This window comes from Varanus komodoensis, unplaced genomic scaffold (genome assembly GCF_004798865.1).
Source record: "Varanus komodoensis strain SLA01 unplaced genomic scaffold, ASM479886v1 scaffold1, whole genome shotgun sequence".
Lineage (NCBI taxonomy): Eukaryota > Metazoa > Chordata > Lepidosauria > Squamata > Varanidae > Varanus > Varanus komodoensis.
Window position 1 is genome coordinate 25,174,582 of NW_025335268.1, and position 14,232 is coordinate 25,188,813.

Here is a 14,232-nt window from a genome sequence, read left to right on the forward strand (position 1 = left end):
GGGTGGAGGTGAGGTGCCTTTATTTTAATGTATCATATATTACCTTTGTCTTTCTGCCCACCCTTACCCTGCAAAAAAGGTGCTCAAGGTGGCTAGGTTCAAATCATATGGTTGTAAAAAAATCTTGGAAATGTAATAATTGTGGTAACTGCTTTTGTGGCTTGGGAAACTTGAGAATTCCATTTGGTTCTGTTCCATTGGCCAGACCAATCAAATATTATTACATTGTGGGCAATGAGGTTTGGTCCATCAAGCTTGATATACAGTCAGCAGGTTATACTGAGTAATATCCATCCCATTTAGAAGGCTCTGCTATTCCATGTCTATTTTTTCTAGTTTCTTCCTCCCCTTGTGCCCCCCCATTTATTCCAAAGGGTTAGAATGCCCTTCAGAATGATGTGAAAGGTGGCATAGGAGGCTGTGAGGAATGAATCAGGAAAATTTACTTCCCCATTTTCCAAGGCAAACACTTCCACTTGATCAAAGAGCCTTCTGTCAGTAAGACACAGTGCACTGATACAATGACCTACAGCTCCTTTGTTTTTTTAAGCTGAAATTTGCATGATACTCAACTTCTGCATCCTTGCCCATTAAATGTTGCTGAGCTAGGTCTGGATGCACATTGCTGTATCTCCAGCTTGTTCTTGGTGTTTCCTGTAATCCAGTTTGTAGGGGCATAAATATTTTGATGCGTTATTGCAAACATGCATCAAAGTGTAATTGTTAGTTGCTCTATTTAAAAGACTGGGTTGAATAGACTTGCATTAACTTAACAGTTCTCTACTTGTAAAATATACAGTATATCACAAAAGTGAGTACACCCCTCACTTTTTGTAAATATTATATCTTTTCATGTGACAACTCTGAAGAAATGACACTTTGCTACAATGTAAAGTAGTGCGTATACAGCTTGTATAACAGTGTAAATTTGCTGTCCCCTCAAAATAACACATAGCCATTAATGTCTAAACCACTGGCAACAAAAGTGAGTACACCCCTAAGTGAAACTGTCCAAATTGGGCCCAAAGTGTCAATATTTTGTTGGCCACCATTATTTTCCAGCACCGCCTTAACCCTCTTGGGCATGGAGTTCACCAGAGCTTCACAGGTTGCCACTGGAGCCCTCTTCCACTCCTCCATGATGACATCACGGAGCTGGTGGATGTTAGAGACCTTGTGCTCCTCGTCTTGGAGGTGTGTTTGGGGTCATTATCATGTTGGAATACTGCCCTGCGGCCCAGTCTCTGAAGGCAGGGGATCATGCTCTGCTTCAGTATGTCAAAGTACATGTTGGCATTCATGGTTCCCTCAATGAACAGTAGCTCCCCATGTCGTGGTGCCGATTGTATAAACATTCAACTCTCCACAGAGCAATAAAACTAAAGTCCTTTAATGTTAATTGTCTACAAGATTTACAATACTATAGATAAGTTCCCTAATAGCGGTCCCAGCTAAGCAGATGTCAGCCCTATAATGGCCTCTCTTTCTGAGCCCACGTGGGATCATTCTCCCAAGTCACGCCTTTCTTCTCTCTTACGCTGTCTACTTTGTAATTGTTCAAATCTACGTAAAAGAGGTCTGTTCTCGGCTTTTGAGAAATCTATGACACCTATAGTGTCTTCTGTTTCTGGCTCAGGGAGATCAGCATTGGGAGGGGAGGAGGCAGTTTGCTCTGCCTCTTTCTGAGTAGAACTTGCAGCTCCCTCTTTCTCATGACTCTCTGTCTCTGATAAAGGTCCAGGCATTTGCTCAACGAGCTGGGGCTCAGGGGAAGACGCAGTAGCTTGTTCAGCTGTCCCTGCATCGGGTTGTGGGGGCGACTCTTGGGCACAGGGTGCCAAGTGCAAGGTTCCTCGTGAGTCACTGTTTCTGTCGGAGCTTCATGCACGACACCCCAGTGCCACAGCACTCTGCAGCCCCAGACCATGACACTCCCACCATCATGCTTGACTGTAGGCAAGACACGCTTGTCTTTGTACTCCTCACCTGGTTGTTGCCACACATGCTTGACACCATCTGATCCAAGTAAGTTTATCTTGGTCTCATCAGACCACAGGACATGGTTCCACTAATCCATGTCCTTAGTCTGCTTGTTTTCAGCAAACTCTTTGTGGGCTTTCTTGTGAATCATCTTTAGAAGAGGCTTCCTTTTGAGATGACAGTCCTGAAGACCAATTTGATGCAGTGTGCGGCGTATGGTCTGAGCACTGACAGGCTGACCCACCACCCCTTCAACCTCTGCAGCAATGCTGGCAGCATTTATACGGCTATTTCCCAAAGCCAACCTCTGGATATGACGTTGAGCATGTGCACTCAACTTCTTTGGTCGACCATGGCGAGGCCTGTTCTGAGTGGAACCTGTCCTGTTAAACCGCTGTATGGTATTGGCCACTGTGCTGCAGCTCAGTTACAGGGTCTTGGCAATCTTCTTATAGCCTAGGCCATCTTTATGTAGATACCAGTGACCAGTATGAAAGAGTGATACCAATAACACCAAATTTAACACACCTGCTCCCCATTCACACCTGAGACCTTGTAACACTAACGAGTCACATCACACCGGGGAGGGAAAATGGCTAATAATGCCCAATTTGGACAGTTTCACTTTGGGGTGTACTCACTTTTGTTGCCATTAATGGTTTAGACATTAATGGCTGTCGAGTTATTTTGAGGGGACAGCAAATTTACACTGTTATATAAGCTGTATACTCACTACATTGTAGCAAAGTGTCATTTCTTCAGGGTTGTCACACGAAAAGATACAATAAAATATTTACAAAATGTGACGGGTGTACTCACTTCTGTGATATACTGTATATATAATCAGAGATTGCTACTCTGTCTATGGAAGAAAGCAGGGATCAGATCATGTAAGTGATGCTGATTCCAAACAATACTTGTGAAAAATTAGGTCTGTAATGTTAAAGCATTTGTTGCAAGTTGGTTGCTGAAATCCAAAATCATGAAGACTGCTACTGGTTTAATAGGCAGAGAATATAGAAAAGATTTATGAATAGAAGAAATGTACAGAGAAATCTCACAAGTAGTCTGGTTCTGCAAGGATGAATATTACTAGGCAGATGTGTCACTGTAATCCATAGCATTCAGACTGCTTGGCACCATTTAATTAGTGGGAGGTTAAGGAAGGACTGTATCACGATGGCCAAAACATAAAAATTGCTGTAGGAAGTTTCAGTGGTTTCCTTGAACAAGAATCATGTCAGAAATTTTCAGTCACTCGAGCCTTCAAAGCATCTGTTTAACTATGGTGAGGGTAATTTTGTCAGTTCTCTTCACTTTTGATTGTACTTCTGTTTGACCTTTTTGACTAGGAGAAAATACATTATGAATACCTACTCGCATAAGGAAAACTTTTGTTCCTTATGTTTCTTTGTTCCTTTTTCCATCTTGGTTGTACAGCATGTTTACTTGAAAGTAAGCTCCCTTGAAGTGTGGAATGGAGAGGGAATTTCTAAATATATAGGATGGGAACTTAGTTGCTTAGTGCTGTTTTTACTACCAGTCATGTGTGCTTTCTGGAAGATTTTGCATAAAGTAATTTGCACTGGAAAATCAATAGAAAACTACCTGCTTTTGCATGTTTTCTAATATAAGTAAAATAAACAAAGTTAAAATATCCCATAATGATGTTTTTGGTCCAATACAGCATGTGTATTTGACTTGAAATATTTGAGGGAGAAAAATTAAAGGAAACACAATGCAGTTTAACATGTTGACCTATTTCTGGAGTAAAAAATTAGAAAATAGCACATTTTCCCCTTATATTGTTTAAATATAAGAAAAGAAAAATAAGTACTGAAAATTCATGAAATACTAATTCATCCTTCCCCAATCTGGAGCCATCCAGATACATTGGACTACTAGCATACTTCAGTTAGCCTAGCTAGTGGGGAATACTTTGAATTGTAGTTAGCAGTAGTTATAACCTAGTTTATATGCCATGGGTGGCCAGACTTGCTCAATGGAAGAACTACGTATGATAAATTTCAGATGTTTGAGAGCCGCAAGCAGGCACCTGCAGTGGCAAGTGGTGAGCTGCAAAATAAACTCAAAGAGCCACACGTGGCTCCTGAGCCATAGTTTGCCACCACTGCTTTATGCACTTCAATCAGAATAAATCCCACTGAGCAAATGCTTACTTATATTTGGGGCTGTGCTGACTGAGTAGGTCACAGGTTATTGAGACCTGACCTAGATGCAAAATAAGAATCAGTGAAATGAGAAAACAGGCTCAGTTATCATACTTGGACAGGGTTTTTATTTAGTAGGAAAAGTGAGAAATTTGTTCAAATTGTGTTGGAAGGTGTGGCACATTCTGCTAGTACAGGCGAAATAAATATCTAGATCAGACATGCATAGATTCTTGTCTGGTAGGAGCTTGGTGGCCCTTCTAGTTTTACTGCCTGCCTTGAAAAGCACATTTCTCAAGTACCTAGGAGGCTATACCATACTGTGTTTGACAGTGAAGATCATGCTACATAATTAAAAACTAATCCTTATTTCATGATGAATACCTTTAGACTTTAATGCATCTTAAAATGCAAAACTATCTGTAGATACATTTTTCCTCAAAAGAATTTTATTTTAAAAATCTGATTTAATTTTTAAATATATTTTTAAAATAATTGATTTTTACTCATCTAACCTGAACGTGCACTGTTCTTCTGATAATGAATTAAAGGCAACATTCATTGCCTTTAAAGCCTACAGAAGGCTAAGGAATATTGTTCCCCCAAATATGCCTAGTAACCTGGCTCACACATCATGACAAGCCACTGTGGTTTCATTTACCTGCCAGTAAGATGCACATCAGGTGTCACTATGCAACCCAATGTCCAGGTTCACATGACATGACAAGCCATGTCAAGGCTTGCATATTCAAAAAGATGGCTGTGTGCAACTCAGAGCCTCACAGGTCAATTAACCACAGTGGTTTCCCATGACATGTAAATGCAGCCATGCACTTGTTTGCAAAACAGTCTTCTACATGGAGACCAAAAGCTGTATATTACCTTTTGTTTTGCTTTTCCATGCAGCATAGTCATTGTTCACAAAGGCAAACCAGTATGTATGCAACTATATCCACAACTCTGAAGGAAACACAGATGAAACCTGGATTATCTTTAAAATGCAATGAATGGGACTTTGTTTTAGATCAGGGGTCCTCAAACTTTTTGAATAGGGGGCTAGTTGAAAGGTGCCAGGGATGGGTGTGAGCCACCAAGGCGGTGTGGGTGGGAGGCATGGGCCAGGGGGCAGGGCGTGGGCATGTGCGCTCACAGCAAGGCAGGGCCATGAGTGCACAGAGATCATTTTCTCCCAACAAGTCCAAAACTATCTCCTTGCGAGCAAGCTGGCGCCTCGCAAGGTGCCAGCTTACTCGCAAGGAGATCCTTTTCTCCAAGCAAGTCCAAAACAATCTCCTTGCAAGCAAGCTGGCACCTCGCCACACACGTGGCGAGCTATGGCGAACTGGATAAATGGGCATGGCGGGCAGTAGCTTGAGGACCCATGTTTTAGAGTGTCAGATAATACTTTGGTATGCAGATGACAGATGTTATATATTTGCATAAAGTGGGTCTTGCAACACTTAGTCAAATACAAATGATATATTTGATGAGATATGGGACAGGTGCAAGTTTCTATATTAACACTTGATCAGGATTAATTACTCTTAAACTTTGCACTTATCTAATACAAACAGTAATTCTGCATGTAGTATCTTCAAGGTATTTAATTTTGTGGCGGGAGGGGTTAATAACCTATCCCAAAGTGGATGAAGAATGGTACCTCTTCTTCCCCATGCACTATGCTAGTATTCCTTGAAATAAATAAAATTGGCAGTTTTTCATTAATCATAATTCTTAAGATTGGTTCACTATTTGTTTAATGCATGCAAGGCTACAGATGAAGGGATATAGGACATGTGTAAAAATATGCATTTTTCTGAAACTACCAGTTTTTAAAAAATGGAATTTATTTGAACATTGACACTAGTCAAAACACTATGAACATTTTGATACAAGATGACAAGTGACAACCCACCCTGGCAAGAATCAGCTTGCAATTACAGCAGGATAAGGAGATGGTCTCTGCTAACCATCCTCGTGTACCAATTGTGGCTTTGACTGTGGCCGGTATGGCAATCACCTTATAGCTCTTTGGACACAGCAGTCAGGGATCTTTGCCACTTTTGCCAAGGAGCTCACTAGCTGTTGGATCTCATGGCACAACAAATCACATTGGGTGACAAAAACCCTGTACAGTCCATGAGCACTACAGAGGAGCTTTTTAAAAGGACATGCCAGCCTTGGTGCAGTGGTCCCTATTTGCATGTCATTAGCAACCCACTTATGATAAGAAACCATGGTAGGGCACATCATCCGAATCCAGTTCTCGAACATCAGTCCTTGATCAGCACAGCAGTGACAGATGCACTATACTTTGTAAAGTAAAATTGGCATTTTAAACAACATTTTTGAACATATCAAAAGTGACAGTGTAAAAGTATTCTACAAAAGTACAGTAGTATCTTTCCCAACATAAAAATGATTGAAAATCTGTAATAATTTTCTTCTCTGACGTCATCTTGTAAAACCACTTATTTGATCTTCATTGCAAAAGGAGAATCAATGACTTCAGTGGGAGCTCTCCCTATGTATAACTTAAGTACAAATACAAATTTTTGTAGCCTAAGCATAGGAGAGTCTGTGTAATTTCATAAAACAAGCCTGTAAATTGTACCCCACTACTAATGCTGAACAAAGGCGAAAATGCCATTGTTTTAGTTTTACATTGGACTTGGTCGCTGAGTCTCTGATATGTTATCATGTTGTAGGGATCCAACATGAGGCATAAAGCTGTTGCTTTGATATCCCCAGTCATAGTATTCAGGGGAGAAACTAGAAAAGAAAAGAAAAGAATTGTAACATGTGGAAGATGAAACAATACTTAAGATTATATGATCCTAACATACAGTTGACTCAGATAACTTTGCTTGAAGGAATTGTGCAGACATGTTTGCAATCCTGTGGTTTTTGAATGAATTCCAGCTGCATCTAGCCAGGAATTTGCTAGAGGACCTTGGGATTATAACAATGTCACTTGGCCTAAATGTTTAGTTGTTAATCTAGTTCATCAAAATTTCTATACTAGTAAGAACCAGTTAGACTCAGAAACTTAATCTCAGTACACTTTGAATTCACTCTCATGGTATTTTGTTGAGACACAGGAAAAACTATTCTAACAGCACATCTGTTTACGCACTACAGAATGTATAACCAGCTTAGTGGTCGTCATCCCAATTCCCTGTGTAGAACAATACATTATCGGAAGTATAATGCCATTATACTTGGCATTGTACAAATTAATGAAGCAGAGTGAGAAAAAACCCCTCACATTTCCCAGGACTGTACTCAAAAAGGCCTGAGTCATACATAGAATGATGTGTGCTATGCATACATGTATGGTAGTCTGCTATTAAAGAATAAATGGTTATTATGAACAAAGTATTTATGGGAAAATATGCATTTTCTTCCCTAGTAGAGTAAGTTTAGACCAAAAAATAAAAATTAAAAAAATGGTCCTGCATCCCATAGCCAACCATGCTGGGGAATGGTAGAAGCTGTAAGAGTTTTCTATCTAAACATGCATAGGACTGTCCCTTTAACCCCATGTAAATCAAGTTAGGGAGCACTCTGGAAAATACAGATGATTTTTCTTTTATACCTCATCACTAGAGCTATTTCTCACCTGCCATGTATACTGTGTGGTGATATGCTCCATGCTAAATCATCATCGCTGTCATATCTGCGAGGATTGTCAAAGAAATAAGATCTTGGATTGAATGCATGAGTTGGTACTATTCCTGGATTTGTCTAGAGAAAAAAGAGAGAAGATTATGTATCGCATTCATCTGAGGTAGATATTTGTGATTTGGTGTCTCCTTAAAAGGGAGAGGCCAAGACACATTTGTATAGATGTCTATGTGTATCGCAATTGTTGTCCCAACTGCATCATCTCTATACATGTTGCTTATCCTCTTCCTTTGCTTGGAGGGTAGAGATGGGATGGATAAAGACTATTGCTAGTAGGCAAAAATTCTGCCTTAGTTATTCTACAATATCCTGAAAGTGTCACTGCTGTCTTGATCTAATGTTCTCTTTAACTGTAGGAACCTGCTATATCTTAAAACAGATCTCTTGTGGTAATGCAAGAATATAGGGTTTTTTGTCCAAGTTCTCCTTCAGGAGAAAGACACATGAAGAGCATGCATCCTTACTGTCCTAAGTCCAGCAGTGCACTTTGCAGCTTCTTCTGCCTATCTCCTGGAACTGAGTACGGTCACAATTATCTGTGCATTTAGATTTAAGCTTGAGTGGTATGAGAAATTCATGCAACTACAGTGGCGAAGCATTTAGGGACTAAAGTTAATTATATAATACCTACAAACAATGTTCTGATACATGACATATATTACTACATTATATTCATATCCCACCTTTCTTCCTCTTCCAAGAAACCCAGGGTGGCCTACATGATCCTGTTCTACTCTCTAGTCCAGCATTCTTAACCAGTACATCATGCTGGCTGTCCATTCCTTGAATATCCTTGTTAGGTCAACTTTTTTTTTATCAACTTAGCCTTTCAATTAATGAAGTGATCAGACAAAGATTTAAATCACCCTTTGTGTCCTGCCTACAAAGGGTATATGTTTCTATTTACATGGTGTTTTCAAAATGGCTCATACGTTACCCTTCCATTTTTTTATTTCAAGATGTACCCAGATTCATCAGTCTTTCCTTTATATAATTTGTCACCATTTTTAAGTCTGCCATTTTATTCTAATTTCCAAACTAGACTCCAAATGAGGTCTGTTTGGCAAAGATCAGGCCATGTATAATATCTGTTCTAAATACAAATACAATATAAAGTTACTTTTTATATATCCGAAAATGGCCACCACATCATATTTATTCACTCTGGTCTTGTAGGCATTGATTACCTTAGCACTGTTTTTTCATTTTAGCTTTTTTAAAACCCTGCATCTCTCTTTACACCTGCAGGGCCTCATTTGGTGCAGTAGGGTACTTGTTTTTTGTACAGCAGCCTTTCCCAACTTGGTGACTTCCCTGCATATGTATGTTCTAGATTTCAGCTTCCAGGAGCCCTCAACAAGGGTCATTTTAACTCTGGCTGATGAGAACTGAAGACCAAAATATTTGGTGAGAACCATGTTAGGGAAAGTCAGTTTAAGAGATTTATATAATAGAAACATTGAAAAATGTATATTGGATAATTTAATAAATGAAGAACTCAAACCAATGGACTTTCCAGTGCATTTAGATTTCATTTGTACCTGAAGTTTCTGTTTATACATAGTATATTATTAGTCTTTAAGGATACTACTCCCTCTGCTGGTAAACTGTCAGCATATCTAATGCTGATGATTTATTAAAGATGGGAAAAAGAATTCCTGTTATCGATTAGTTTTATTTTATTTTATTTTATTTAAAACTATTATTTTCTTTTAGGATTTTAGAAATAGAAACACCTACAGATGTGGTTGTTATAATATTTATTTAATTTTCCAACCTGGGACATTGTTTTATTTCTTGCCCTTACCAAATTGTCCTCAGGTGAATACAGTAAAACTTAAGTAATACAGTAAAACTCAGGTGAATACAGTAAAACTTTTAAATCCATGTGTACAAAATGAAACTCAAAGCAGCAGTTTTAAAAAATCATTTAAAAACAAGTAGCAACTAAAATGTAACAGACAATAACTAGTACAATCTTAAAATAATCAGTTTCACTTTTAAAGCAATGCTTAGTTTCACTTCCTAAACTATGAGTTTTTAAACTGTCATAGTAAGCCTCCATTTGATAATTCCATCCATAACAAGCCCTCATGCAGGCCTATGCAGATTTTATGTAATAGGTACTGTTTCACCTTCCATCTACTGAGAGTGGAAGCATATATAACATCAGGAGAGATGTACCATGAGATCCATAAAGATGTACTGGTGAAAGGTGAAGGGCAGACTTTCCCCATGACACTCCTCCATAAGAGGAGTCCAAAAGTAGAGATGGCTGCATTAATTTGTCTACATAGATATGTTTGCTCACAACAATATAATATTGCTAGGAAACTCCATTTCCTCTATTCCCTGTGAGGACTGCAGGTAAGCTCAGAGGGAACAGAAAGTGTCTGGGGGGTTGAATCACCATGCTAATCAAAAAGTCCTGGCTCCACTACAATGTATTACAACTCTCTAGGAACTATCAATCAGGATGGGTTCCAGAGAAGTGCAATTAGAGATAAGCGAAAAAGAAGTGTCAGGATGTGTTTACATCATTCCCAATTAAAATATTAAGTGGTGGGTGTATAACAAAGTGAGGAAAGATACGGCTTACTAGGTCTTTTGTAGGACTTCGGACACGGAAGAAGAACACCACTAAGGAAGTAGGCAGGAGCTCCCACACAAACAAGATTATTCCAAATACTACATATCCGGCATCACCCAGCTGGCATTTCAGATCTGCCTGTTGAAAAATTAAAATGAAATGCATTTAAAACTTGCAAGCTTTTACGCCACCTCCTCCCCCAATGAAGAGGAAAATGTAGCAGCCATGCTGCTCTCTCTGAAGGGATTCAACCTTACCCATTCCACCTGCATGCCCTACTATGGGTATCAGTGGTTGCTTTGATGCATCTAAAACTGTCTTGGCTCAGATGAACCAGTAAGTACAATCTAGCAACTGACTCCACAGGGATTTTCTGAGCAACAGATTCCACATCAGAAGGGCTTGCTCAGTGGGCACATGGCAAGTGCTAAACTAGATAGTACCACTAAACTCTGTAGTGCAAGCTACTCTAGAGTGAAATATGGAGAAGGGATATAAAGACACACCTAAGCTGGGCAGATTTAGCCTAATGCTCAGTATTATATTGAGAAGGTTATTTCTCTGATTTAGACATAAATAAGTTGATCGGGTTCTGGATTCCCCAGACTGACACAGTTGGGCCAAAGAACATGTAATATTAAACATCACTTGAAAGTATTCTAGGTTTTAAAATTAATTTAACAGGGGGCTTAAACCTTCCTTTCCCTGCTGCAATAACAATGAAAATTCCCTTGCCTCCTGTGCTGCTAATAGCCCTAGGAGAGAAGAGCTCCCAAGAGAGGAATCCATCTTAATATACTGTACTCTTTTAATCATACCAGTGATTTGACTGAAATGTTAAAAGTGAAAATCCCACTTGGCTAAGGATCTGTTGATAGATGACTTTCCCTTGAGACTGTAAGTTAGCCTGAAAATGAAATTCTGCCTAAGACTTTTATGTATGTAATGTTTACTGGAATTATGCTACAATGATGCCTGTGATAATTTACCTCAGAGTGTATCAGTTAGTTTTCACTGGGGCAAAGTGGTCTGGCTCCCCTTGTATTAATGCACTACAAATTATACAAACATGTAAACAAGCCTTACAACTCTCCAGTGAAGAATCTACTGCCTCTTATATTTTGTCTAAAATCTGTACAGTTTTGCATAAGAGACTGTCATTTACTATTTTAGTTCCTACTTTGCACATTGAAGAGGCCCTGAGCCGAGACCCTGAACTTAGCCCCTTTTAGCAAATAATTCTTCATGACAAAGCATTTTGACACGTGGGGAGGTATCTGTACATGAATTAACATCTTTGCTGTGGGAAGAAAATGCTATACTTGCCTGATCAGATACATTGTACCAATCATAATCAAAGGACTTCACTGTATTGTTCTGATCAAATGATAAAACGACAAGGTTGTAACAGGCTCTTGAGGTATATAGTAGTATAACTGTCACGCCTATTGTTGTTAACTGACACACAGATGACCCCTAGAGAAGAAAGACAACAGATATCAGCTTCCTCATATTTGAGTTTGGAAAATGAGCACTGAAATATTATGGTTCTTAATTTTGGGGGGAAAGTACTGGTCCTTAAGTAATGTTCACTCCAGATATGAGTTTTAACTAGTTTTTTTTTAGTCCTATGCTCTCAGATGTGTTGATACTTACCTATGAAGCAGACAACTATATGAGTACAAATGGGTTAAATGTTTACCATTTCCTGTTTTAAAAGGTTAATCTAGCCTGCAATAATGTGGAGGAAAAGAAATTAACAACCTTCAGCAAAATTCCAAATGGTACATTTTATTGTATTGATTTAAGTATTTGAGATTACACACTCTGCCTCTAGATGTTTCCATGCAACCTGAATCTTTGGATCCAGGTATGCTGAATAAAAAACTGTCTGCTTGAAGAAAACAATAATACATGGGTCCTCAAACTATGGCCTGTGGGCCGGATCCAGCCCACCATGCCCATTTATCCGGCCTGCCATTTGATTATGCGAGCCTGGGGGCAGCCAGGCTGGGGGGAGGGTGATCCCGTGCCCGCCGCTGCCACTGCCATGCCGCACCAGCACCTGCCGCCTCACTTCGCTGTGCCTGCCGCCAAAAGGATAAAAGAACTGACACTGGGCAGGATGCTTTTTTCAGGATGTAGGAATTGTGAGCATCCTCGAAATGCTTAGAGATCCCGAACCCTTTCCTATAAAACTGTATTTCCCTGTGAATTCACAGCATTTATAGTGGTTAAGGTCTTGGATTTGGAAGGGAGTGACCTGGGTTTGGACTTCCACTCAGAGCATGAAGCTCGCTGGACAAGCAGTTACACAGTTTTACCTTCCTTACAAGATTGTTGTAAGGTAGGCACTCTATTCATGCCTCCAGTCATGAGTTTCTTGAAAGAAAGGTGGATATAAATGTGAGGGGGGAAAAGCTCTATATTCATTACTGTACTGTACTCTATTTTAGAGAAATCCTGAGTGTCATTTTGTTGGTTAACCTAGGTTTCTGTGCCAAGATTGAAGGACTAAATACAGAAGCATTGCAGCAAAAAGAACATCAATTTCCTCCATATGTGCTTTGAAGAAATTTCATATGGTGTGTGCAAGACTCCTCCCATTATATCCCCCCTTAATCCAGTAGACTTAAACAATTTGTAAAATCAACAATGTACTTGAAACATATTTTGAGGAAATCTAAAAGGCAGTTGGCACATTTCAAGGCCAGGGAATCATGGACTCTTCAACTGGGGAGGATGAGTTTTTGCTCAGCCCCCTATTAAGGTTTATAGCTGAGGCCCAGCTTAGGCATAGGGCTAAGCCCCAGATTAGGTTTCAGGCTAAACCCAGATTAGGATTAGGGTTGGAAATGCCAGCTTTTCTTTCTAGGGTAGGGGTAGTCCCTTCTCCAAATGCAGGAGCATTTCTAACCCTAAACCATACGCTGAACTGGTTTGCTTTACTTTTCCTCAAGAAGGTAAGGAGGGGGATATACTTCAACATATGTCACACACTTGTCTTCACTGCAGTCCTTTTACCCCCACAATTTTAAAAGTGCCTGAGGTGTACTTACCTTCGATTCCAAGTAAATATTTGCTAAGGACATCTTGGAAATCTTGTAGAGGCAAATGGAGAGTGAAATTGCACACAGCACAAACAGCGTGTCATTTATAGCAACCCTGACCAGTACAATGAATTTCCTTTCTGCATTCTCTGTTCTCACAAGCAGTGCACAGGTTAAATTCACCAGCAGGAAAAGTAGACTGACAAAGAATGATGTGAGATAGAGAGGCAACCTAAAACGGGGTGGGGGAAAGACACATTAAAAAAAGAGAAAAATAAATTTTAGTAAGCATTAAAAATACCTTTCATCTTCTCTGGACAGTACAAACAGTTACGTAGATTACAATTCTGAAATGTATTCATTTTTTTATCTATTTCATGTAATAGACCATTAATTTCATTTACATCTCACCTTTCCACTAAAAAAGTATTCAAGGCGACTAGCAGCAATAGAATACAGACAAAATGTAACATGATTGAAACATGACAAGTTAAACATGCATCCATACAAAACACATTTAAGACTTATCAGCTACAGTGAAATATGAAATAAATAGCATCCACCAATTAAAACCCAGTGCAGCAAGCAAAACACCTTAAAAACAGTCAATAACCTGCCTAAATAAAAAATGTATTTGCCTACCAGTAGTAGGACAGTAAAGATGAAGTTAGTCTTGCCTCCCTTCACAGGAAACTCCAGATCCTGAGAAGCCACTGAGAGGCCCTGGGCCACTCTCATTTGAAGAAAAATACTC

At 39.4% G+C, this 14,232-nt stretch overlaps 1 protein-coding gene across 3 annotated transcripts in view; it reads right to left on the minus strand.

Moving 5' to 3' along the window:
- Positions 1 to 14,232, minus strand: part of GPR137B (G protein-coupled receptor 137B) — a 32,262-nt gene that overhangs the window by 4,283 nt on the left and 13,747 nt on the right. For 2 of the 3 annotated variants that reach the window (XM_044419966.1, XM_044419981.1), the window contains exons 3-7: positions 13,488 to 13,710; positions 11,755 to 11,904; positions 10,438 to 10,566; positions 7,774 to 7,898; positions 5,981 to 6,923 (exon numbers count right to left, since the gene is read on the minus strand). In XM_044419966.1, the coding sequence (XP_044275901.1) occupies positions 6,812 to 6,923; positions 7,774 to 7,898; positions 10,438 to 10,566; positions 11,755 to 11,904; positions 13,488 to 13,710 (739 nt within the window). In that variant the 3' untranslated portion in view covers positions 5,981 to 6,811. Of the gene's footprint in view, positions 1 to 5,980; positions 6,924 to 7,773; positions 7,899 to 10,437; positions 10,567 to 11,754; positions 11,905 to 13,487; positions 13,711 to 14,232 lie in introns of those variants that run through there. The other variant, XM_044419973.1, reaches the window with a different exon arrangement.